This window comes from Tauraco erythrolophus, chromosome 6 (genome assembly GCF_009769465.1).
Source record: "Tauraco erythrolophus isolate bTauEry1 chromosome 6, bTauEry1.pri, whole genome shotgun sequence".
Taxonomy (NCBI): domain Eukaryota; kingdom Metazoa; phylum Chordata; class Aves; order Musophagiformes; family Musophagidae; genus Tauraco; species Tauraco erythrolophus.
In genome coordinates this window covers 70808053-70830219 of record NC_141470.1, presented here as the reverse complement: position 1 = coordinate 70830219, position 22167 = coordinate 70808053, and the positions used below count along the sequence as shown (strand labels likewise).

The window sequence follows — 22167 nt, the reverse complement described above, 5'->3', positions numbered from 1 at the left end:
TACAAAACCATCAGCAAAGAAGAAACAAAGGAGGCATTTAGGAAAAGACGCTGTAGGAAAAACCAGCCGGAAACCTCTCCGTCTCACAGCCGGTGCGGGGAGAAGTTCACACTGAAGTAAGCCCAAACTTTTTTTTTTTTTTTTTGCATAAAACAATGCCAGCCGTGCTAAGCCACAGCAGTGTCGTGACTCCCAGGCTGTGGCTCGTTGCTGCCATCACACGTCTACCCTCCGCTGCACAAGTCCCATCTCCATCGTTGCTGCTCGGGCCTCATCCTGCACACCCCTCCAGCTGTGCTTCTCTCCTTCCACTGCAGGATTTTTTTCCCCAGCCCAGGAGACCCTCACATTTGCCATGCCAGCTCCTTAGTGCGAGAAGTATTTGTGTGGCTACTCCGGCGCGGTGCAGGCTTCATTGCCGCAGCTTTTGCCGTAACTCCGTGCCGATCCCCTCCGGCCCTCGTTGCCGAATAAAGCCCTTGGAGGCAGCGTTGGGTGCATCCTGCCCATCCCTGCAGGTGATCTCTTCCATCATCTTCATGGCAACGTGCTGTCATGTGCCCCACCTGCAGCCCCAGCACCCACTGGGAATGGGGAAAAATTGGAAGGAGAAAGCTCTTGTGTGTAAAACCAGCCGGATCTGCTGGTGTCTTCAGCTGCCCTTCATCCCCTGTGGCAGGGGAAGAGCAGCTTGCGACTGGTTTGTGTCACCTTATTGCAACATCTGCTGACGGGGAGCATGCATCCACCTGCCCACGGCCCTGGTTTGACTGGAACTGTTTGGATTTGGATTTGCATTCAGGGCTGGCACAGACTCCGACCGCTTAAATCACATGGCTTCACGTAGCCCCACGTGAGCACCCCGCCATGAGTGCTGGGTGCTGGAGGGGTGCAGGGCCATGTGCCCAGTTCCCACCTCGTCCCAGCAGCTTGTCCCACTGTCACGTCCTGCCTCGCCTGGCTAAAATCACAGGATGTCAGAAAAAGCCGTGCAGGTCTTGCTTCGGAGGTGAAAATGCCAGTGTGGGCTGGCTGCCTCTCTGCGGGGAGGGTTCGCTCCAGGTTCTCCCGTAGCGTATTTAACGGAGCCCCCTTGGTTGTGTGCCCCGTTGGCAGGCACGGCGACGCAGACAGTGGCCCAGCGATGTTTGCCTGTGTCCGGACAGCGCATCCTCCCGCGCCTGGCAGAGTTTCACAGGGAATACCAGTGAACTGGGGATATTTCTTTCCTGGTGGGAAGTTTCAGCCTGAAAAGTTCCAGCTGACTCAGCCTGACAGAGCTGCAGGTGGGAGCCACAGCTGGGAGGGGAACCGGCAGCAGGACTCTGTCCTTCCAGCGGAAGTCAAGGGACACGAGATTTGGGATTAATTAAGGATTTAAACCTTTTTTTTTAAAAAAAAAAAAAAATTTAACCTAGCAGCTTTTCTGGGGTGCTCCTGCCCGTGGCAAAGCTGACTTCCCCTGACTTTGCTGCTGGCTCCGTGCTCTCCCTGGCCCGGCCCTCGGTGCCAGATGCCGTCCCGAGGCTGCCACCCTCGGTGCGGGTCCCCCCGGGCTCGGTCCCCCCCTGGACACCCGCGGCCCGACGAGGGCGCGGCGGCACCTCGTAGGCGTCCGCGGCCCCGCCCCCGAGGCTCAAAGAGGGCGTGGCTTGGCGCGGGGGGCGTGGCCTGCTGGCAAGAGAGCGGCTGCGATTGGCGGGCCGCGCACTGGCGTAGGCGGGGATTGGAGGCGTGGGGCGGGCCCGCGCGTGACGCGGGGCGGGGCCTGGCGGCGCGGTCGCGGCGCGGCGGCGGCGGCGCGGGCGGTCGGCGGGACGATGCGGCGGCGCGGAGAGCGGGGCGGCGGCGACGGGGATGGCGACAGCGCCCGGGCGGAGGGCAAGGCCGGCGCGGCCCGGCAGGAGCAGTGAGTACCCACAGCGGTGCGGGCAGCCTGGGCTGCCGGGCCGGCGCGTAGGCGCTGCCGGGCGGCCGGCTGCGGCTCGGGGCCGGGCGGCGCCGCCGCGCTGAGCTCCCCGGCACCGTGTCCCCGTCCCCGTGGGGTGTTTGTCCGCCGGGTCCCGCTGTGCCGTGCGGTGGCCCTGCTGTGTGCCCCCTGCCGCGTCCCCTGTCGCCGTGTGCCACCGCTGTTTCCGCTGTGCCGTGGGTCTGTCCCGGTGCCGCGGCCGTGCTGCCCTGCCGAGGCTGTCATCCCGTGCGGTGCCCGTGCTCCTGTGTCCCCACGCCATGGCCTTGCCACCTTGGCCCCATGTGTGCCAGCCATGGCTGTGCCAGCCGGCCACGGCCGCATCCCCGTGTCACCCTGCCACGGCTGTAATCCCATATCATGCCCAAGTTCCCCCCCCCCCGCATCGTGATTCCATGCTGTAGCTGTCCCCTTGCCATCTCCACGAAGCCATGTGGTGGCCTGTTGCCGTGCCGGGTGCCAGAGGTGCCGCTTGGTGGGCAAGTCCCCGCTCTGGTCCGGCCCCATCAGTTCTCACCTGCAGCAGGTGTTGTGCAAGGGTGGGTGTGAGCGCTCGCCTCTGCATGTGGATATTAAGCGCAGACCAAGAACAGCACCTGATAATTAACTGCAGCAACTGCGAGGGCACTGCTGGCCCGTTGCTGCCGGTGTACACCAGGACTGCTCGGACCAAAATCTCACGGCGTGATGGGTTTGAGGAGCTCCCTGTGGCTCTGGCATGGCTTATGCCTCCCTGCACCTTCCAGGAAGGGTGCTTGTGCCTGGGGGACTATACCACCCTGCCCTGGTACCCCTTTTGCAACCCTTTCCAGCATCTTGCAGCACTCCCCGGGACAGGCAATGGACTAAATCTGCAGCTGCAGGAGTGATGGTGACCCTGGGGCGTGTGCTGTGCTTGGCCACTTCTCAGAAACTTCTGCCCTAAATCCCTCCACGCCCAGACTAGTTTCCCCATCACCCGGCACCGTCAGCCCCCAAGAGACGTTGATGCTGGGCAATCTGCAGCTCTTGGCTTTCCCTTCCCTCTCGGAGGCTGGGGCTGCCTGGTGGTTGTCTGCAGAGGGCACGGCCCAGGGCGGCTGGATGCATCCCCCAGACCTGTCAGAGGTGGTTATGCTCCCCACCTTGTGCTGGTGACACTGGGAGAACTCTCCGGGGACTGGTTTCTCCCATGCACTGGAGACCCCTGAGCCCCTTTCCCAGCTTTCCTGCTTGTCCTTGGAGAGCTGCAGAGGCTCTCGGTGCTAAGCTTGAGGACACCTCCATGTCTGTATCTCACCAGCCACGGCTCAGGGTGTTGCCACAGAATATCAGTCGCACCTTATTGCCGGTTTGGCTTGCACCTCCCTGCTCTGGCACGTGCCCTGTCCTTCCTGCCTGCCGGTGTCCCGTGGGAGGCTGCAGGGGACTGGATTGTGGCCTCTCCTGACTCTGTCATGGTGGGGCTGCTCCCACACCTCATCTCCATCCTCAGAAGCCAAACACAACCCCAACACGGGGAACCAGTTCCAGGTCCCAGGGGGATGCAAACAGCAACCTCAGGTCCTTAAGGGGGGAAAGCCGCTGTATCCAACCATCACGATGTGTTGGGAATGGGGACCCTGCCCCGCTGTGCCCCAAAGCCCGCAGGATGGGAGGGGATGTGCTAACAAGGTGTCACCCCTCACAGGAACCGGCCGTCCTGGCGTCCCCGACTGCGCAGCCTCCTCCTGAGCCTGCTCTTCATCTACATCTCTGTGCCCTTCCTCATCCGCCTCTTCCCCGACCTGCTGCTCACCAAATTCATCTTCCTGAACTTCCGTAAGTGCCCTGGGGGCTGTCCCAACACAGGGATTCAGCAGGCACGTGGCTGGGGAGTGTCCCTGAAATGTGGGTGGGAACCAGGACAGCACCCATCCAACCTCCGCCTTGGCACGGACTTGCAGAGGAGGCTCGGAGGGACCTTTCCGGATGGTGCCTCGTGTTTTGCAAGCTGTAATCACACCGAGCAGCCTCGAGTTGTTTACTGCCTCAAGTTGCAACACATGTGGGCACACACAGCCTCGACGGGGCTAGAAATCTGGCTGGGAGGAGGTGGCAGAGCTCCCCGAGCCGGCCATGGCACAGCCCTTGGCTTGCAGGCAAAAGATTTCAGAAAAATAGCATGTTGCTTTGGAAAAAAATGCATAAAAGCAGCTGGGGATGATGGTTCCTGGGTTGCCCATGTGACAATGGCCGCGGTTTCTCCATCAGTGGCCTTTCCCTTCTTTGTGGACCTCCGGCGGCCGGAGCTGCTGCTGAACAACACTGTCAGCCTGTACCTTGCCACGGAGCCAGGCGTCACGGTTGGCATCTGGTGAGCGGGGTGGCCCTGGCACGGCTACGCCAGTGTCCTGGCCAAACTGGGTGGAGCCCCCCTGGAATAACCCCGCTCTGGCTCGCCCCCAGGCACACGGTGCCGGGCAGCAGAGGGGCCGAGGCGCAGGGCAAGGACCAGCGCTGGTACGAGGATGCGCTCGCCGATGCTCACCCTGTGATCATCTACCTGCATGGCAACGGGGGGACCAGGTGAGTACCCGTGGACAACGCTGCGGGGCCGGGACCTCTCCCAGGAGGCGCCGGGTGTAGTGGCACAGCACCTCTGTGTGGGGTGAGAACTGACAAACTCAGTGCAGCACCCTTGGGGTGCTGTGGGGCTGGGGCTGCTGCTGTGGGTTCTGACCCCACGGGTGGAGGAAAGTCCCTTTGAGTTAAAGGGAAACATCCAAACCCACCCACTCCAGAGCATCCAGCTCTCTCCTCCTGGGAAAAGGTCACCTCAGTCCCTCACCTGAACCGGCACTGGAGGGGAGGGTCCCCTGAGCTTGTCCTTGCCGTGGAATGGAGACCCCTCCCCGAGCTCTAACCTCCCTTTCCCCATCAGGGCTGCGAGCCACCGTGTCCAGTTCTTAAAGGTAAGTGGTCTCTTGCGAGGGGAGTGGGACCTGCTGGGGGTGAGGCTCACACTGGCTCTGGGGACCCAAGAGGGACCCTGGGCAGAGCGAGCCCGGCCACGCTGGGGGACCCAGGGGTGCATCCCTCCTGCCCCGGGACGTAACGCGGTGTCACTGCGATGGGATGACAGGTGATGGGGGCTGCTGACTTCCACATCCTGGCTCTCGACTACAGAGGTAATGTCACCTTCTGCCTCTCACTGAGTGACCCCCCCTGGGGCTGGTCCCCCCCCCGGGGTCATGACACCGAGCCGTGTGTCCCCCCCACAGGCTACGGGGACTCCAGCGGGCACCCCTCGGAGAGCGGCTTCACCACAGACGTCCTGGCACTCTACGACTGGGCCAAAGCACGGAGTGGGAACAGCAGTGTCCTCTTCTGGGGACACTCCTTGGGGACGGGGTAGGTGCAGGGCCCGGTGAGTGAGGGGACGTTCCATGGGTGCCAGCTGATGCCGGAGCCCACAGCCGCTCCCCGGGCTGTGACCCTGCTGCCAGGCTGGTGCCACCCGGGATGGACCAAGGGGTTGGAGCAGCTCCTTGGTGGAGCCACCTGCAAAGCAAAACCCAGCAGGCAAGGAGGAGGGGGTGGTCTGAGGGTGCTGTGCACCCTGCTGGGACATGGTGGCTGCTCCCCCTCACTGTCACCTCTCTTCTCACAGGATTGCCACGAACGTAGCAAGGAAGCTGCAGGAGGAGCGAGGTAAGGGCCAGCGTGGCTGGGTTGGCCCTGCGTGGTGTCCCCCTGGGGGTCTCCCCATCACTGGCCACATCTAGGGGGGCCACAGAGCAGCTGGGGAGCTCCGTCACTCTCTGCTCGAGCAGCGGGCTCAGCCCCTGCAGTGGGGACAAGTGGCCATCCTCATGCTCCTTAGTGAGACGGGGGCATCTTGGCCTCATCGTCTGTCCTGCCTGGGACTGGAGCGTGACGGCAGCCTGGGGTGGGGGGACAGCCCCCCCCCAGCCATGCCTGCTCTCGCCCCCTCTGCCCTCAGGGGTCCAGGTCGATGCTGTGGTCCTGGAGGCGTCCTACACCAACGTCCGCGACGCGGCCGCCAACATCCCCATCACCAAGGTGAGCCCAGGGGCTCTGCTCGCAGCGGGGACGAGCGGGGGACTCTCCCTGGCATAGGAGGGGTGCAGCCGTCAAAGCCACGGCTTAGATCCCCCCCAACTCTCTCCCTGGTAGATCTACCGCCAGTTCCCAGGTTTTGAGTATCTCATTCTGGACTCGCTAGCCCTGGGCAACATGTTCTTCCGCAGCGATGAGAAGTGAGTGCCCACAGGGACAGGGCGCAGCCATCCCTGGGTAGGGGGGGGGAGGATGCTGGGACCCCCCTGGCCAAGGAGGGGCGGGTTGGACATGTCACACCATGCCATCCCTGCGCTCTTATTTGTGTTTGCCCAGCTTACTCATGCTTTATTAGTGGCTTTTTATTTGCATAACTTCACATGTTGGTATTACTACGGAGCGAAGTCCACAAACCAACATCCTTTTTGTTTTGGGGCACTACGTGCTCACGTCCCACCACCTTGTGGCAGCAGGGTCCTTCCCCTGCCGTGTTTGTGGGTGACTTTGCTAAAAAACACCTGTTTTGCAGGTGTTTTGAAGCCTGAGCACCCTGTGTCGAGGGTTTAAGGTTATTAGGGTGCTTGGTGCTAGGGCAGTTCAGGTGCCCTGAGCCACCCATGGGCTGGGGTGTCTCTGAAAGGCAGCACCTGGGGTGGGGGTCGGGGTGCTGTGGGGGTTTCAGCAGCACCCAGGGAGGCTCTCGTGGGTCTGTCGGCTCTGGGATGACTCCTAGGTGCTGTGCTTGCTGCCCGCAGCGTGAAGGTGCTGGCGTGCCCGCTCCTCATCCTGCACGCAGAAGATGATGCTGTGCTGCCTCTGCACCTGGGCCGCAAGGTGAGGACCACCGTTGCCTCCGCACGGGCTTTAATGGGTTAATAGCCTGGTTCTGGAGGGGCTGAAGGGGAGGGAGAAGGGGTGGCTGGCCCTAGGGTGCCAGTAGAGGGTTTGAGGTGCACCCTGCTAACCGCACTCCTGCCCCATGGCAGCTCTTTGAGACGGCGCGCAGCGCCTACAAGGACAAAACCAAGGTGAAGTTCATTACCTTTCCTGAAAAGCTGGGCCTGGGCCACGACTACATCTCGTTCAATCCGGAGCTGCCCGCCCTGGTGAAGTAAGTGCTGCTCTGCAGAAATGGGGGTGGAGTGTGGGGGACCATAGGATGAGCCTTGGCCTCTTCCATGGGTGCATCCTCCGTGCCACAACCATGCAAAGTGCCTTCCCCCTCCTCCTTCCTCTTCCTCCCATGCTTGCTAGCGTGTTTCTGAGCTCCAGTTGCTCCTCGTCCTCAGCCTGGGTGTCACGGGAGGTGGCCCTGGGGACAGCCCACCCCAGCTCCTCTTTGCCCTGGGCACAGAGATGCAGCTTTGCTCTGAGCCCAGCTCCGACCCACCACCAGGGATCAGAAATGGGGCTCTGAAGCAGCAGGGGACGGTCAATAATCCAGCGTTCACGTTTGTCCCATCTTCTTGCAGAGACTTCTTGAACATTAAGTGATGCTGGCTGCCGCGTGCAGCAACCACGAGCGCTCCCTCCAACACCAGGACCCCCTCCTGGCACTGAACTCACTACTGTACCTAATAAAAACTACTGAGAAACTTCCCAATTCGCCCACTGCACGTTCCTGGGGGGATGGAGGCAGTGCTGGGAGCTGCTCCTGGGACAGGAGCGTGCAAGCTGTGACCCAGAGCATCACGTGGGGCAGCGGTGGGGTGCAGGGGCCTGACTGCAAACACCCCTTAACCCCCTTGGCAGGACTGGCAAGAGCTGCACCCCAAGTCCTGCTTCAGCATCGCCTGCAAGGGCTCAGCCAGCTGTGCCCAGCTGCGCCCCCTCTCTTGCACTGAGCCCCAGCAGTTTGCCCCCCACCTCGCACCCTCCTCCTGCGGTAAAGCTGGCACAAGCGAACCCAATCCCTAATTTTAGGCTTCGGCAGACAGCCCCTTGGACTCCAACGGCACGTTTATTTTTAGCACCTATGCAAGCAACAGGGTGACGCGGTTTCTCTTTCTGCACGACGCTTAACGTTATAAAAATTCCCCCCCTTCCCCGTCCGTAGGAAAGCCAACAGCAGCGCCCAGACAGCAGAGACAATTTTACAACGCACGCGCTGGCAGCCCCCAGCTCCGGCTCCGTGCCCCTACGCCGCCATGCCGTTGGGGGTCTTGTCCTCGACCGCGTCCCGGGGCTCGTTGGGTGGTGGGATCTTCAAGTCGGAGGGCTCCACGTGCCAGATGTCCCGGGCGTACTCCTTGATGGTGCGGTCGCTGGAGAACTTGCCAGCTGCCGCGATGTTCCTGATGACCATCTTGGTCCATGACTTGGTGTCCTGCAAGGAGAGTGGTGGGACGGTGCAGCCGGAGGCTTGCGCCCATGGGTGCTATGTTGGCCCCAAGACCTCCTGCAGCAGGAGCTTCCTCACCAGGAACCCATCTATGTGCACAGCCCCACCAGACCCCTTCTCCGGGATGGGATGTTGTGCCCCCCCCAGCAGCTCCCCCTCCTCGTCCCCAGGCTGGCACTCACCAGGTACAGCTTGCTGACCTTCTCCTGGCATTTGACGTAAGCCTCGTAGTCTGCAAAAACTTTAAACCTGTAGGAAGGAAGAAAGGGGGGGAGTCAGCGACAGCAGAGAAGTGGGAGGTAGGAGCACGGCAGTGGCCGGTGGCTGCAGCACATGGGGCTCGGGCTGCCAGGTCCGGGGCTTCCTCCAACACAAGTGCTTCAGACAAATTCCCCCTCCCCAAGCCCTGTTTGTACAGAGCCCTGCAGGACCCCGGGTGCTGCTGGACGGGCATCCTGGGAAGGGCACACCCCGCATCGGCTCACTGGGAAAACGTTTCCCCAATGCAAATGCCCACGGCTCTTGGCTGCTTAGTGTTCCGGCCAGGAAAGCCCTTGAGATACCTAAAAGCATCTACCATCTGCTGAGGGCTCAGCACCCAAACGCATCTTGGCCATAATGTACCCCAGGCTTCATCATGGCGAGCGTGAAGTGCCATATGTGCAGAGCCTTTTGTACCCGGGGAGCACCAATTGCTCTTCCACCTCCGCAACATCAAGGCCAGAAAATGGGACCTTATCAGCCAGAGGATGGATGGTTGGTGCAGGGGATGTTCTGCACAGGCACGGAGAGTTTGGTGGAAAGACCTAACCCAGGGCACGGATGGCATCCCAGGCCTTACCGGTCGTGGTGGAAGAGCATGTTGACTACATCCTTGAAGAGGTCAGGCTCCTTCGGGGAGAAGAAGCCGCTCTTGATCTGGTCAATGGCTTGCTTCAACTCAGGGAGCTGGTCGTAGTACTCCTGGGCGTTGTACCTGGCAGGGAAGGGTTGATATGAGACGGTGCTGCTCCAGCTGCCTGTGATGGCACCCCCGTGGCATCCCCAGCCCTCACCCTTCCTTGTCCAGCTCCGCGACGTCCTCCACCCTCATGCCGAAGATGAACAGGTTTTCTTCTCCAGCCTCTTCGGCCATTTCCACGTTGGCTCCGTCCATGGTGCCGATGGTCAGGGCCCCATTCAGCATGAACTTCATGTTCCCCGTACCCGACGCCTCGGTGCCTGCTGTGGAGATCTGCTCCGACAGGTCAGTAGCTGGGATCACTGCCAACGAAACACATGGACACAAGGGGCTCATGGTGACCAGCTTTGGGTTTGCATCGTGCTGAAGGACATTACATCTGCTGTCTCACAGTGATGGAGCCATGGGCTGGTGGACAGCCACAGGGTGGAGATCCCCTACCCACACTGTGCCCCACATGGGCTACCTTTCTCTGCCAGCGAGACCCTGTAGTTCTCCAGGAAGATGACTTTCAGCTTGCTCCCCACGATAGGGTCATTGTTCACCACCTGAGCCACAGTGTTAATAAGCTTGATGATCATTTTAGCCATGTGGTATCCTGGGGCAGCCTAGGAGAAAAGCCACGGGTGAACCTGGAGGGCTGGTGCCAGAGGCAAGTGAGGAGCACCCGCTCAGCCCTGCTCCTCTCCCTCATCCAACTCGTGTGTTGTGCCACCGAGTTTTTTGGGGCTTGCATGATCACAGGCAGCAGAACCTCGCTGGGGTTGAAGCCAACGAGTGCTACCTCAGGGCTTTCCCAGAGGGCTTCGGGGACACAACCCCATGAGAACACCTGCATCCAAATTCCCTAGGGAATCTTCAAGGACTTCCTCCACAACGCCTAGAAGCCCTGAGCCAACTTACCTTGCCCCCAATGATCACTGTCCTCGGCACAAACGGCTTCGCAGGGTCCCTCCTGATGCCTGGAGAAGACAGCGGCGTGGTGTCACCCTCTGTTTTAGCTACAGCGCCGGGGGACGGGGAGGCTCGTGCACCCCCAGGGCAGCCGGTCCCCTCGGGGCGCGCGGTGGCTTACGGTTGTACATGGTGATGATGTGCAGGCAGTTCATCAGCTGCCGCTTGTACTCGTGGATCCTCTTCACGTGCACGTCGAACATGGAGGAAGGGTTGATCTTCACCTTGTACTCCTTCTCCAGGTACAGCGCGAACTTCACCTTGTTCTCCTGGGTGAGGGCAAGGAGCAGGTCAGCTCCCAGCCCACGTCTCCTCCTGCCCATGTCCCCCCTTGCCCACATCCCTCACCTGCTTCACTTTGGCAACCTCACGGATGAAGAGGTCATCATCCACAAACTCGTGGAGCTTCGTCAGCTGGCTCAGGTCCCGCACGTAGTCCTCCCCTATTTTCTGCAACAGGAGCAGAGGCAGGTGCTGACCGCAGGATGCCTTCGTCGGGCACGCTGCTCCCACCCGGCACGGCCCGCGGTGCTCGGAAAGCGGGAACAGGAGACTTGGGTGGAAGAGCAAACAGAGCTTGACCATTTAAAAGATGTCAATGGCTGAGGTTGGAGTGGTGTCCCCTGGGGCGGTGTCCCTGGGGGTCGGGGAGGTTTGGGGGTCCCCCCGTGCCATTACCTCGGCGATGAGCTCCGCCAGCCCCGGGTTGCAGAGCAGGAGCCAGCGCCGCGGCGTGATGCCGTTGGTCTTGTTCTGGAATTTCTCTGGCTCCAGCGCTGCAAAGTCCTCGAAGCTGCGAGGACGAGGAGGGGACACGGCTTCAGGCTCGCCCGCCTGCCACCACCACTGTTTCCAAGCCGGGGGTGATCCACCACCGCCTCCCCTCCTGCACTCACACTTGAGTCTTGACTATCTCGGAGTGGATCTTCGCCACGCCGTTGACAGCGTGGGAGCCGACGATGCAGAGATGGGCCATGTTGATCCTCTTGGTGCCTCCCTCCTCGATCAGCGACATCCTCCGCAGCCGGTCCACGTCGTTAGGGAAGAGGGAAGCGATGTGCTGCCGGCGGAGGGTGGAGAGGTGGTGAGTGGTGGCGGCATTTAGGGCTGTCCCACCCGATGGCTCCCGAGGAGGCCACAGCAACGTCTCCAATGCATTTGCCACCAGCCAGAGCAGTGGATTTTACTCCAGAGTGACGGGGCAAACCCACCCCCCAAAGGGCGTCCTCCCCCAGCACGGGTGTCTCTGGACAGAAGGACCTCCCAAGGTCCCACAGAGAGGGGCTTGTGGGTACATGCTTGGTTTTGGTAAAAGCCTCGTGCTGCCAGACCAGGAGGCCAAACCACCATCTCCTTTGAAGCCCACCTCATCCTTCTCCAGGATGAATTTAGCATTTAGGGAGCAAAGAAATGCCAACAGGAAAGTCCCTGGAGCAACGGGTGAAGTCTTTGAAATAGCCACTAACCGCAGGATGGCAACAGACTGGTGGGAAGGGCTTTCCATACACTGACCTCCCAAAACAGCAACGAGAACCACCCAGCCACCCACCCACCATCATCTGTTTGCACATCCCCCTAATCCCAACAGCCATCCCCGTCCTCCACTCTGGAGAGGGCTCCTGTGCTGCCCAGAGGCACTTACATCCAGGTGTTTCTGGTTGATCTCATAGATGATCTGCAGGTGTCTGGGGAGCAGCTTCTCCACCAGGTCCACTGGCCAACGCTCCAGGGCTTCGGGGAGCACCGTGTGGTTGGTGTAGGCGAAGGTCTGTTTGGTGATGCTCCAGGCCTGACGGGGGGCAGAGCCAGCGCTGAGCAGCGAGGGTGGACCACGCATGGTCCTCCCATGGCAGCCAGCAGCACGGCCGAGCTGGCTCCTCCAAGTCCGTAGTGGTTAAACCCCACCTGAGTGCTCCACATCTCTCCCAGCTACAAAACTGGTTCCCCAGGACAGGAGGGTGGCTGCGAGTGGAGGGGACCCACAGGCCAGGTCAGGTCTCCCTACCTTGTTCCATGGCAGCTTCTCGATGTCCACGAAAATCCTCATCAGCTCAGGGATGGCCATGGCAGGGTGCGTGTCGTTCAGCTGGATGGCGACCTGCGGGGAGAGCAGGGTGACACACGGGGACACGCAGCCACCCCCACCCTCGGAGGGTCCACAAAACCCCTCTGGCCCCGGGTGTGCATCTAGGAGGCATCAAAACGAGCTCCGAGGTGCACGTCGGAGCACCCCTGGCTCGTACCTGGTCTGGGAAGGAATCAAACACGGTTCGGACGCTGTCCGTGCTCCCGAATTTGGATGCTTTGAAGCGGCGTATGATGTCCTGGAGGGTGGCAGCCACCACGAAGTACTCCTGCTTCAGCCGCAGCTCCTTCCCCTCGAAGAACTGTGAGCAGAGGAGTGGGATGCTGCAGTGTTGCACCTTCCCAGGGCTCCCAGCCACATGGGCAGCCACGCCGGCACGCGCCCACCACATGGCATGGCACCGGCCCCCCATTCTTCCCCAGCTCAAACCCCATCTTCTTGCTTTCCAGCTTTCAGCACTGGGGTTTTGAGACGTGCTGGTACAAATGGACATTTAAATCCCCACCTTGAGCATCGCTGAAACCTGTTCTCCCAGGTTGGAAAATTTTGGCTGCGAGGAAAGGTAGTGGGGTGAGGGGATGGGAAGCCACAGGGGCTGTGACACCCAGGAGCTATTTCTAGGACAAGAATGAAACCACCGCTCACGCAGCACAAAACATCAACCCACTGGTCTGCAAGGGAGGATCTGCACGAGGCATCCTCACCACCAGAGTCGCAGTGCGCCAGCTCTCCATGCCAGGCTGGAGTAGGATTAAATGGGGGAAAAAAAAACATCAGGATCTGCCCAAAACAGGCTGGAGGGCAAGGAGAGCTGCCCTTCATCACTTTTCCCCGCTCCGCAGCGCGTTTTGTGCCCGGGGAAGAGCCGGACATGCCATTGCTCCTCCATGCCAGCCAGCCTGCAGCACGGCAAGAACACCCACGGCAAGACGGCGGGATGCAAAAGGCAACTTGAGGAGCAATCTCGGGACCTGGGCTGCAAGGGACTGGCAAGGAAATGCCAGGAGGGTTCATGTTTGCCCTCATGTTATATTTTGAGATTCCAGGAACGTTTCTGCAGCAGGATGTGCTCATGTGCCCAGGAACGGACTCATGTCTGCTGCAGCCCCAGGCAGCGATCCCCAACTGAGCAGTACAGGCGGCGTGGAACACAACCAAAAGCATCTCTGCAAAAATGCATCCAAAAATGCTCTGCTTTGCGCTCCAACTGTCCCTAAAATGGGGACACCCCCTCCTTGCATCGTGACTTACGTTGTCGTTGGGGTAGAGGACACGGGATATGTTCTCTGCCAGGTTTCTGTCCAGCACGGCCTGGATGTAGTCTCCGACATTGACTGCGGAGGAGCGGAGGGATAAGGTGGGCACGGCACCCCCCTCTGCACCCCATCCCACATGCCCCCCCCCCAGCACCCACTTACAGTCCCGCAGGTTGAAGTCGTTGGGTGCCCGAGCCGACCACAGGCGCATGGTGTTGACGGTGTTGTTCATGTACCCGGGCACGGGGGTGTCATAGGGCAGTGCCAGCACCACCTGGGACATCGGCAGGGCAGCTGGAGCGGGCTGTGCCCCAGCTGGTGTCTCCCCACGTCCCCCCTGCCCCACAGCAGCCCTCCCATCCCACAGACCTTCCCTGCAGGACTGAGTTCAGGGTTGCATCCACCTTCACGGGGTGGCACGCGTGGGGATGTGCTTGGTAGCCCCAGCCCCTGCCCCAGGGCCACCCTGGCTTCCCTGGGCCACCCCAGCAGCTGGGGTTTGCCAGAAGCGCTCAGGGGCTGGAGAGAGGCTTGTGAAGGTCTGGAGAAGCCTAATTTAAGCCATCGTGGCGGGCTGTGCGCTGCACACAGACCTGCTGGAGCTGCTCTGGGGTATTTCAGAGGTGAGCTGTGGATGTGGAGCACCAAAACCTGTCCCCACCCCTATGGCCATCTTCTCCCCAGTTTGCTTTTCCACCCCAGCAAAGCAGCCTTGCCTGTACGACCCTCCTCGGCAAGGATGCTGGTGGGACCCGTGCCCGGGGTGCAGCTGGCCAGTGACAGCCCCACCAGGGGATGGGACAAGCCATGCAAGGGGGGTTCCCGGCTCACCAGCCCGTACCTGGGTGTCGACCCACTTGGCGCCGGTGGCGGTGTGCTCCACGCGCCCGTAGAAGTGCACGGGCAGCATGTACTCAGGACGGGCTTTCTCCCACGGGTTGCCATGCCGGAGCCAGTCATCAGCTTCTTCCACCTGCCAGAGGGAGCGAGAGCGGTGACGGGGCCACCCAGCCACGGGGACCTCCCCGGGTCGTGCCACACAGAGGACGGCTGGGAAAGGCTCCGGCTGCTCGTGGCAAAGGGGACGATGCTTCGGCGTCTGTCTGCCCTACACTTGAATTTTGGTGCTGCCAGGCGATCCCGGAGGCAGGGCTCTGCCCCAACCACGCGAACCTCGGGGTCTCCCTGCTGGAGGGGGGTGATGGATGGGGATGAGAAGAACGTTTCTCTCGGAGCACCGCCGGCACCGCCGCGCTGCGGCCGAGATGCTGTTAGCCCCTTAATCAGAGTTCCAGTCTCAGTCTCTCCCAAGGAGATCATCCTGCTACCCCCTGTGAGGAGCTGCCGGGAAGCACAGGGCATGGGGCAGCCAGACAAGTGGAAGCGCTGACCCCTCTGTGCCTACAGCCCTGCTCCTGGTGGGAATACAGCTCCTGTCCCCACTACATGGGCAAGTATCCACCCAAATCCGGCTTGGGAGGAAAGGATGACATGTTGATAACTCGCAGCTTTCTGCTAATTAGTAGGGGGTGCTGGGAGGAGGATCCGCTCCCCTCCGTGCCGCTGCACCGAGCCGCTGACGGGCTCGACTGGGAACCACGATGCCGGCTGATCCCAGAGCCCCGCGTGCCGGAGCCAGCCGGGATGAAAGCTGAGCTTCCCTGCCGCAGGGAGGGATGCTGCGTGCGTGCACCAGTTTAGGAGGTTAAACTTGTTCGAGAAAACATCTGACGAGTTTTAAATACGGCAGCACCGACTCCGGCTCCAGCTCCAAGCCAAGGGAGAGCGTCCGTGCACCCCGATTGTCGCCTGATCTATGGGAGAGGCTGGACTTGGGGCTCCAGCTGTGCCAGGGGGAAGGCGAGGACCGCGCGCCTCTGTCCCTACCTGCCACCCGTCCCGGATCTTCTGGTTGAAGATGCCGTACTCGTAGCGGATGCCATAGCCGTAGGCTGCCAGCCCCAGTGTCGCCATGGAGTCGAGGAAGCAGGCTGCCAGGGTAGAGCGGGGCAGTGAGCTGCGCTTCCCTGGAAGCCTGGAGCCCTGGGAGCCAGCGGGTCCCACTCCCCACAGAGTGCCCACGGCCACGAGCGGCCACCCAGCACCTCTCGCCCCGAGCACAGCAAGGCTGGAGCAATAAACCCTCCCGTGGGTTTCGGAACCCCCCAGCCGTTGCCCTCCACCCAGGCAACGTTTGGGGGGCTCACTCACCGGCAAGCCGGCCGAGACCACCGTTGCCGAGACCGGCGTCCTCCTCAATTTCCTCCAGCTCTTCCATGTCCAGCCCGAGCTGCAGAGGAGAAGGAGAAGGTGATGGGCTGGAGGTTCTCAGAGTGCCCAGCCCCGCGGAGGGGAGGCACTGCTGGCACGCGCCCCTGGGTGCTGCCCTGCACCCCTCGCTGCTGCCTGCCCTTGGAAGTCGGGCTCCAGGAGAGGTGGAAAGGTATCCAAGCCTGCAAGAGCCATCCTGCAGCTGGGACGCAGGGATTCGCACCCAAAGCAGCCCCTCTTTTACCCCTCCCCACCACTCCACGTCACAGCAGGGACCAGCTCCGGTGTTTAACTCACTCCACCAGACTTTACAATGGACAAGTGTGACCTTGACCTTGTTGTGGACAAACTCCTGGGGGTGGGGTGCACCCAGCCACAACCAGGGTGCTGCTCTCGTGGTCCCAAACATTTCGGGCAGGTCTACTCAGGATCGTCCCCTCCCTCCCCGCCCCAGCCCCACGGCTGCAGCCCTGTGGGGGCTGACACTGCCTTCCTGCTCCCCCAGCACCCCCATCCCCCTGGGACAGGCACCCATCCCCCTGACTCCGGGCATCGCCCTTTACCAGAGACACCCAGAGAAGCAGCTACACCACTTTTACAAGGAAATCTAAAGTTTCCAGCCCGGGATGCTGTGGGAAGAAGAGGTTTTGCCTATGCAAAGCTCCCGGAGCAGCTCAGCAGGAAATAAGACAGCGCCTTGCCAGGGCTGAGCCTCCTTTTCCCACGGAAACCCCTTGGTCTGATGTCCCCCGTGATGTCCCCCAGTCACAGCAAGCAGGGACGACCCCGGTCCCATGGCCACCTGGTGAGTGGCATCTGCTCCCAAACCGTCTGGTCACCGACAACGCCGGGAGCACCAGCACCGGCCACATAAATCGCTTCAGGGATTTACATTATGCCAAACATTTTATTTTAGAAACGTCGGGCGTTTGTGCCCGGGGGGCTCTGCAGAGCTTTACCTGCCGTCGCTGCGAAGAGGATCATTTCCAAATAACCCCCCACCTTCGCTGCCCCAGGCTACCACCACAGAGCACCCTGGGCTCTTCCCTGTCACCCTCACCCCCAGCCCAGCTCCCATCCTCATCGCAAGGTCCATTAACTAAAAAAAAAAAAATTAAAAAAAACTTCAAAAAAATAAGTTCCTCTCCTTTGAACGTGTTTTCTGCTCCTACCCTTGTGCAACCGCGCCGGCCGCCTACGGCGGTGTCGGTCACGAGGGGTGCAAGTGCAGGGTGGGGGGGAAAGGAGCCACCCAAAAACCTTGGATAACGTGAGCGCCGTGCCGTGCCAGCGCCAGGCCGGGGTTGCGTTAGGCCAAGGTTTTATCCCCCTCTGCCATCGATTAGAGCCATTAACGACCTCATTAACGGCACCTCTGGTGCGGGGTGCGGGTCCACGCCGACCCCACCATGCTCACCTGGTAGATGGCTTCATCGCAGGCGTTCTGCAGCCCCAGGTTAATCATGGTGTTCTGCAGTGTCCGACCCATGTAAAACTCCAGGGAGAGGTAGTAAATCCTCTGAAAGAGAAAACCACCCCAGGTCACCTTCCCCGGGGCCGCAGGAGGCTCCGCTGGAGCCCAGAAGCTGCTATCGGGTGGCATCTTGAAACACTAGGAAAAAATCCCATTTCTCAGCAGAGCAGGGTGGTTTGCACTGGGAATTTGGGGGCCGAAGGCCCCCCGAGCCGTGTCCTGCAGCCCCTGCCCTGCTCTGCCGCCGTCGCTATTTCCCAAGCCGGCAAGAGGGTGGCACGGAGGCGGTTTTGTTTGGACAAGCCCCAGCGCCCTGTCCAAGCACAGGGACAGCTCCAGCCCGGTCACCCTGAGCACGCCGGTGCCTGCGGCGGTACAAAGTTAAACTTTAAAGAGGAGACGTAGCCTGACGTCACCACGAGCTGCAAAGCAACCGGAAAACCGAGCAAACCGCCGGGGTCAGGACACGGGCTTCCTCCGCTGACCTCGGGGAGATCGGTCTCCGGAGCACGGCGTGCTCTCGCCTTCCCTCTCACGGACATGATGGGTGCAGGATGTGGCCGGTAACGCGGAGGCTTGTGTAAGCCGTCAGCACCAGCGGGTTTTAAGGAAGGATTTAGACTGGGGGAAGTCGCTGACTTGACAGGTTTCCCCGAGACAGCGATGGGATGTGCTGGGCAGGATCACTTGGGCTTACTGGTCCCACTGCGACGCCGGGCAGACAGGACCCAGTACAGCTCGGCCATACAGGAGACACCCCCGATTCAAGCCCTGGGAAGAGGCTCATCTTTTTTCTCACCCCTACATGACACAGGGAAGGTGTTGAGCTACCGGGGGCTGGCGCGGTCCCAGCGAGGTGCTGGCAGGGCCACCCTTGCAGGGAGCCAATTGGAGGCGACAGGGCCGTCCAGGTGTCAGGAGGGGATTAATGCTTAATCCACCAGCAGCCAGCGCCCTGTGCCCTGTGCAAACCAGCGGCGGGATAGAAACTCCTGCACAAACCCCATCTTTCACGTTCAGGATCACTGTGGCCCAGATTAGGCTCGTGCCTGTTTTAGCTCGTTTGAAGCCCTTGGAGTCATTCCCCCCTCGAAGGCTCTGCGGCTGCTGTGGGCAGACCGCACCCACGCCAGCGCGGCGGGACAACAAACGCTGTTCCCGTGCCCTGCACCCAGCTCCTGGCCAAGCTGCGCTCTGTTTGTTTTGCAAAGCAAAGGACAGTGGCCTCGCTTGTTAAAGTCCACTCCCCACGCTCCGAGAAGTTAAGGGGAACATCCCTAAGCCCAAGAAAAACGCAGTCCCCTCGCCAGCCCTTATTTTCCCTGCAGCGCGTTCGCAGAGGAACCAAATTCCCAGCCCAGCCATAACGCGGGACCCACCTTGGGAAAGCCGGGAGGTTCCCACCGCTCTCCCACCCCCTGCCCTGCAAAACGGGGTGTGTCCCCCCATCACCCCACATCCCCTCGCTCCCACCTTGGGGTCCTTCTCGTAGTAGTACTGCTGGGTGCGGATCCAGCGTCCCACCAGGTGGTCCCGCACGGTGTGGGCCAGGGCGAAGTAGTAGTCGCGGGGGGTGGCCACATTGCGGTCCTTGACCAGGGTGAAGTGGAGGTGCCGGTTGAAGCCCCGCTTCAGCTCGGCCACGTTCTCGGCTCCTACGATCCCGCGGATGCTGATCTGCTTTCGCCGCTCCTGGTCCGACAGCGGCCGCGACATCGCGGCGGAGCTGCGGGGACACGGGGACGGGCTGGGGGGACACGGGGACACACACACGCACCCGGCTGCGGCGGGGCTGGGCACCGGCACCGGGTTCCGCCTCCGCCCCGGGGCTGAGCTCGCCGGCTGGGCCGGGCTGCCGGCGGCCCGGGGAGGGGATGAGGACGGGCCGCCGCCACGGGCCGCCCACTCGTGGGGCGGGAGCGGCGCCCCACCACCGGGGCGGGGGGGGGGCAGGAAGCAAAGGGGGTGTCCGGGGGACCGCGACCGGGGACGCACAGAGGGGAGTGCAAAAGGTGGGGGGTACCCTGAGGACCACCGCCCTGGGGACGCACAGAGCGGGGAACAAAGCGGGGGGTTACCCTGGGGACCGCCACCCCGGGGGGGTGCACAGAGAGGGGTGCAAAGGGGGGGGGGGGGTACCCTGGGGACAACTGCCCTAGGGATGCATAGAGAGGGGTACAAGGTGGGGGGGGCACCCTGAGGACCACCGCCCTGGGGACGCACAGAGCGGGGAACAAAGCGGGGGGTTACCCTGGGGACCGCCACCCCGGGGGGGTGCACAGAGAGGGGTGCAAGGGGGGGGGGGGGGTACCCTGGGGACAACTGCCCTAGGGATGCATAGAGAGGGGTACAAGGTGGGGGGGGCACCCTGAGGACCACCGCCCTGGGGGAGACCCAAGGAACGTGCAAAGGGGGTGCCCAGGGGACCGCCACCTCGGGGGTGCCCAGACGGGGGTGCCCCCAAAACGCGCGGAGGAGGCGGGCACGGACCCAGAGGATAAGCACGGGACCCCCCCCACCTCCCCATCCTCCCCCGGCGCACCTGCACCGTCCGGAGCGGAGCGGTCCCGGGAGCGGCCGCCTCCCCCCGCGCTTGTCCGGGCGGCGGCGGGTGCGCAGCACCGCCCCGCGCCGCGCTCCGCCCGCCCGGCCCCGCGCCCGGTTGGCTGCGGCCGCCGGGGAGCTCCGGGGCCGTCCAAGGCCCGTCCCGCCGGGCCCGGAGCGAAACGCCGCTTCCAAGGCCGGAACGGAAAGTGTCACGATCGGCTCGACGGCACCCCCGCACCCCCTTCCCATCCCCCGCCTCCCCCGCGCCTTGTCTGGCCTCCTCACTTTTCTCTTCCCGCTCCGCAATCCCTTTGGAAATGCCGTGGGATTTCTTCCGACTGGCTCCGGGCACTTCAGAGCCGCCTCCCCGGGCAGGGCTCCGTGGCTGCCCGCCCTGCCCTGCCCTGCCTCCTGCCTCCGGTTCCTCCCGAGGGCAAGAAATGCTGGTCCGAGCGTCGGACGCAAAACCTCTTCCTCTTCCTCTTCCTCCAGCCATGGCCGCGCCGGCCTTTCAGCCTTGGTGTGCTCTCCTGCCCAGTTCTGCAGAGCTAAACCCCGTGCAGCCGAAGAGTGAGACAGCCCAGCTGCTGCTCTGCCACCCCAACTGCCACCCCCACTGTCACCACCACTGCCAACCCCACTGCCACCCCCACTGCCACCCCCACTGTCACCCTGACTGTCACCCTGGCTGGGACCCAGCGGTGGGACCACGAGGCTCCACGCCGAGCCGGGTGCTGGCAAAGGGCTGCGGCTGCTTGGCAAAGGTGCAGGAATCAGCCCAAATGGCACACGTGCAATGTGGGGAAAAAAAAAAGAATGTGACCCATCTTCCTGATTTTTCACAGGGCAAATTGAAGGATTGTTTTCTGGGTGGAAGCCCCAGGGGTGGTTTCCTTGCCAAGGAGATGCCAGACAGAGCAGCCGGGCGCTCGGTGCCTCGAGCGGGTATTTCATGTCCCGGACCTGCCCTGCAACGTGGGTGGAAGTTGCAGCCATGGGAATGGTGCCGTGCAAAGTGCTCCGAGAGCTGCTGAGTGTGGGGCAGAGCCCTGGAGGGGTTTGGGCAGCCTGAGACCCCCTGGCCCTGCTCTCTTGGAAGCTGGAGCGGGGATGTCCCCGGGCAGTGGCTATCCTCTGGCCCCGGGTTGTTCCCTTCCCACCATGCACGACTTTCAGGCTGGGTTTATTTGCTGCAGGGAGGATGCAGCATCCCGTCCCTCCGGTGTCCTGGGCACGTTCCCTCTCCAGAAGGGACGAGTGTTGTTCTGAGACATAAATGCACTTAATGCATTAGCAGTTTTTCTTGAGCCCTGGACTTAAGCCCGTGATGAGCTCAGAGGCCTCGCACTGAAAACATCTCTTGAAGCACTCAGAGAAAACACGGAGCAGGCGCCAATATCTGGGCAGCGAGCCCTTCTTGGGCCCCTGGGAGAACTGTCCTTGCCTTTCCCTTGGAAATGGCCCCACCACCACTCACCCATTAGCTTTTGTCCCTATTTCTGGAAGAAAGATCCCCCCAAGGGATTTTTTTATGTTGCCAGCACTGCGTCACGACAGTGCCGGGCTCTGTCACTTCCTGACGTCTCATGATTTGTCATTGTCTCTCTCTCCTCGCCTGGTCCTTGCCACCATCTCTCATCCCGGATGGGTCCCCAGGAAGGGGCTGGTGTTGGGGTGGCCACGCTGGGCTGGATGTGGCAGCTTGTCTCCCTGGGGAGATGCCGCTCTGTATCCAGCCTAAGTAATCCCTCGCTCCTGCCAGATGCCATCCCTCCTTCCATATATCCCGGCTCCTTGGCACCCAGGAACATCCCTCCGTCCCCTGAACTCCCCTGCTGATGGCTGCAGGCAGAGTGGGGAGCCCCGGGTGGATCCCATGTTGCTGGGAGCTGCCCCCTCCTGTCTCCCGCTGCCCCAGCTCAGCACCCACGTTGGAACGGGGAATTGGGAAAAGGCTGGGCGGGATGTGGGGCTGCTGGATTTGGGGCTCATGGCTGTGCCTGGGTTACCTCCCCGAGAGCACCACGGGGTTTGCAATGACCCGTCTCTCTCCTGGGGCATCTACTGGTTGTGGGGTGGAAACTCAAAGTTCCTGTCCCTGCCGCCCCGTGGGTGCTGCTACCTCACGGCTGTGGCACAACCACGGGGAGCAGGTGCCAGGGAAGTGGACGTCGTGGCACGAGGTCCCGCCACCCCTTGGTCATCTCACAGAGCTGCTGGAGCGCTGCGCTCCAGCTGGCTCCCGTGCCCCGCTCCCTGCCACGAAC

The 22167-nt window shown here is 61.9% G+C and overlaps 2 protein-coding genes across 2 annotated transcripts; one reads left to right on the top strand and one right to left on the bottom strand.

The window, feature by feature from the left end:
* The first annotated feature begins 1820 nt into the window (after nucleotides 1-1820).
* ABHD12B (abhydrolase domain containing 12B) lies at nucleotides 1821-7504 on the top strand. Its single transcript, XM_086613677.1, has 13 exons — nucleotides 1821-1909; nucleotides 3639-3769; nucleotides 4202-4304; nucleotides 4397-4516; nucleotides 4872-4902; nucleotides 5073-5118; nucleotides 5212-5341; nucleotides 5601-5641; nucleotides 5934-6013; nucleotides 6128-6210; nucleotides 6766-6844; nucleotides 6997-7121; nucleotides 7483-7504. The coding sequence occupies exons 1-13, from the start codon at nucleotides 1821-1823 to the stop codon at nucleotides 7502-7504; spliced, it is 1080 nt and encodes a 359-aa protein (XP_086469803.1).
* Nucleotides 7505-8132: 628 nt separating this feature from the next.
* On the bottom strand, nucleotides 8133-19069 carry PYGL (glycogen phosphorylase L). The gene is made up of 20 exons (XM_086612825.1): nucleotides 18827-19069; nucleotides 17297-17398; nucleotides 15820-15898; nucleotides 15496-15599; nucleotides 14450-14581; nucleotides 13771-13882; nucleotides 13604-13686; nucleotides 12510-12653; nucleotides 12272-12364; nucleotides 11909-12055; nucleotides 11163-11326; nucleotides 10945-11059; nucleotides 10615-10716; nucleotides 10388-10535; nucleotides 10216-10274; nucleotides 9779-9920; nucleotides 9407-9614; nucleotides 9193-9327; nucleotides 8534-8600; nucleotides 8133-8336 (listed from the first exon to the last, which is right to left on the bottom strand). Exons 1-20 carry the CDS (start codon nucleotides 19067-19069, stop codon nucleotides 8148-8150), a joined length of 2568 nt encoding a protein of 855 aa, XP_086468951.1. The 3' UTR covers nucleotides 8133-8147.
* Nucleotides 19070-22167: the final 3098 nt, after the last annotated feature.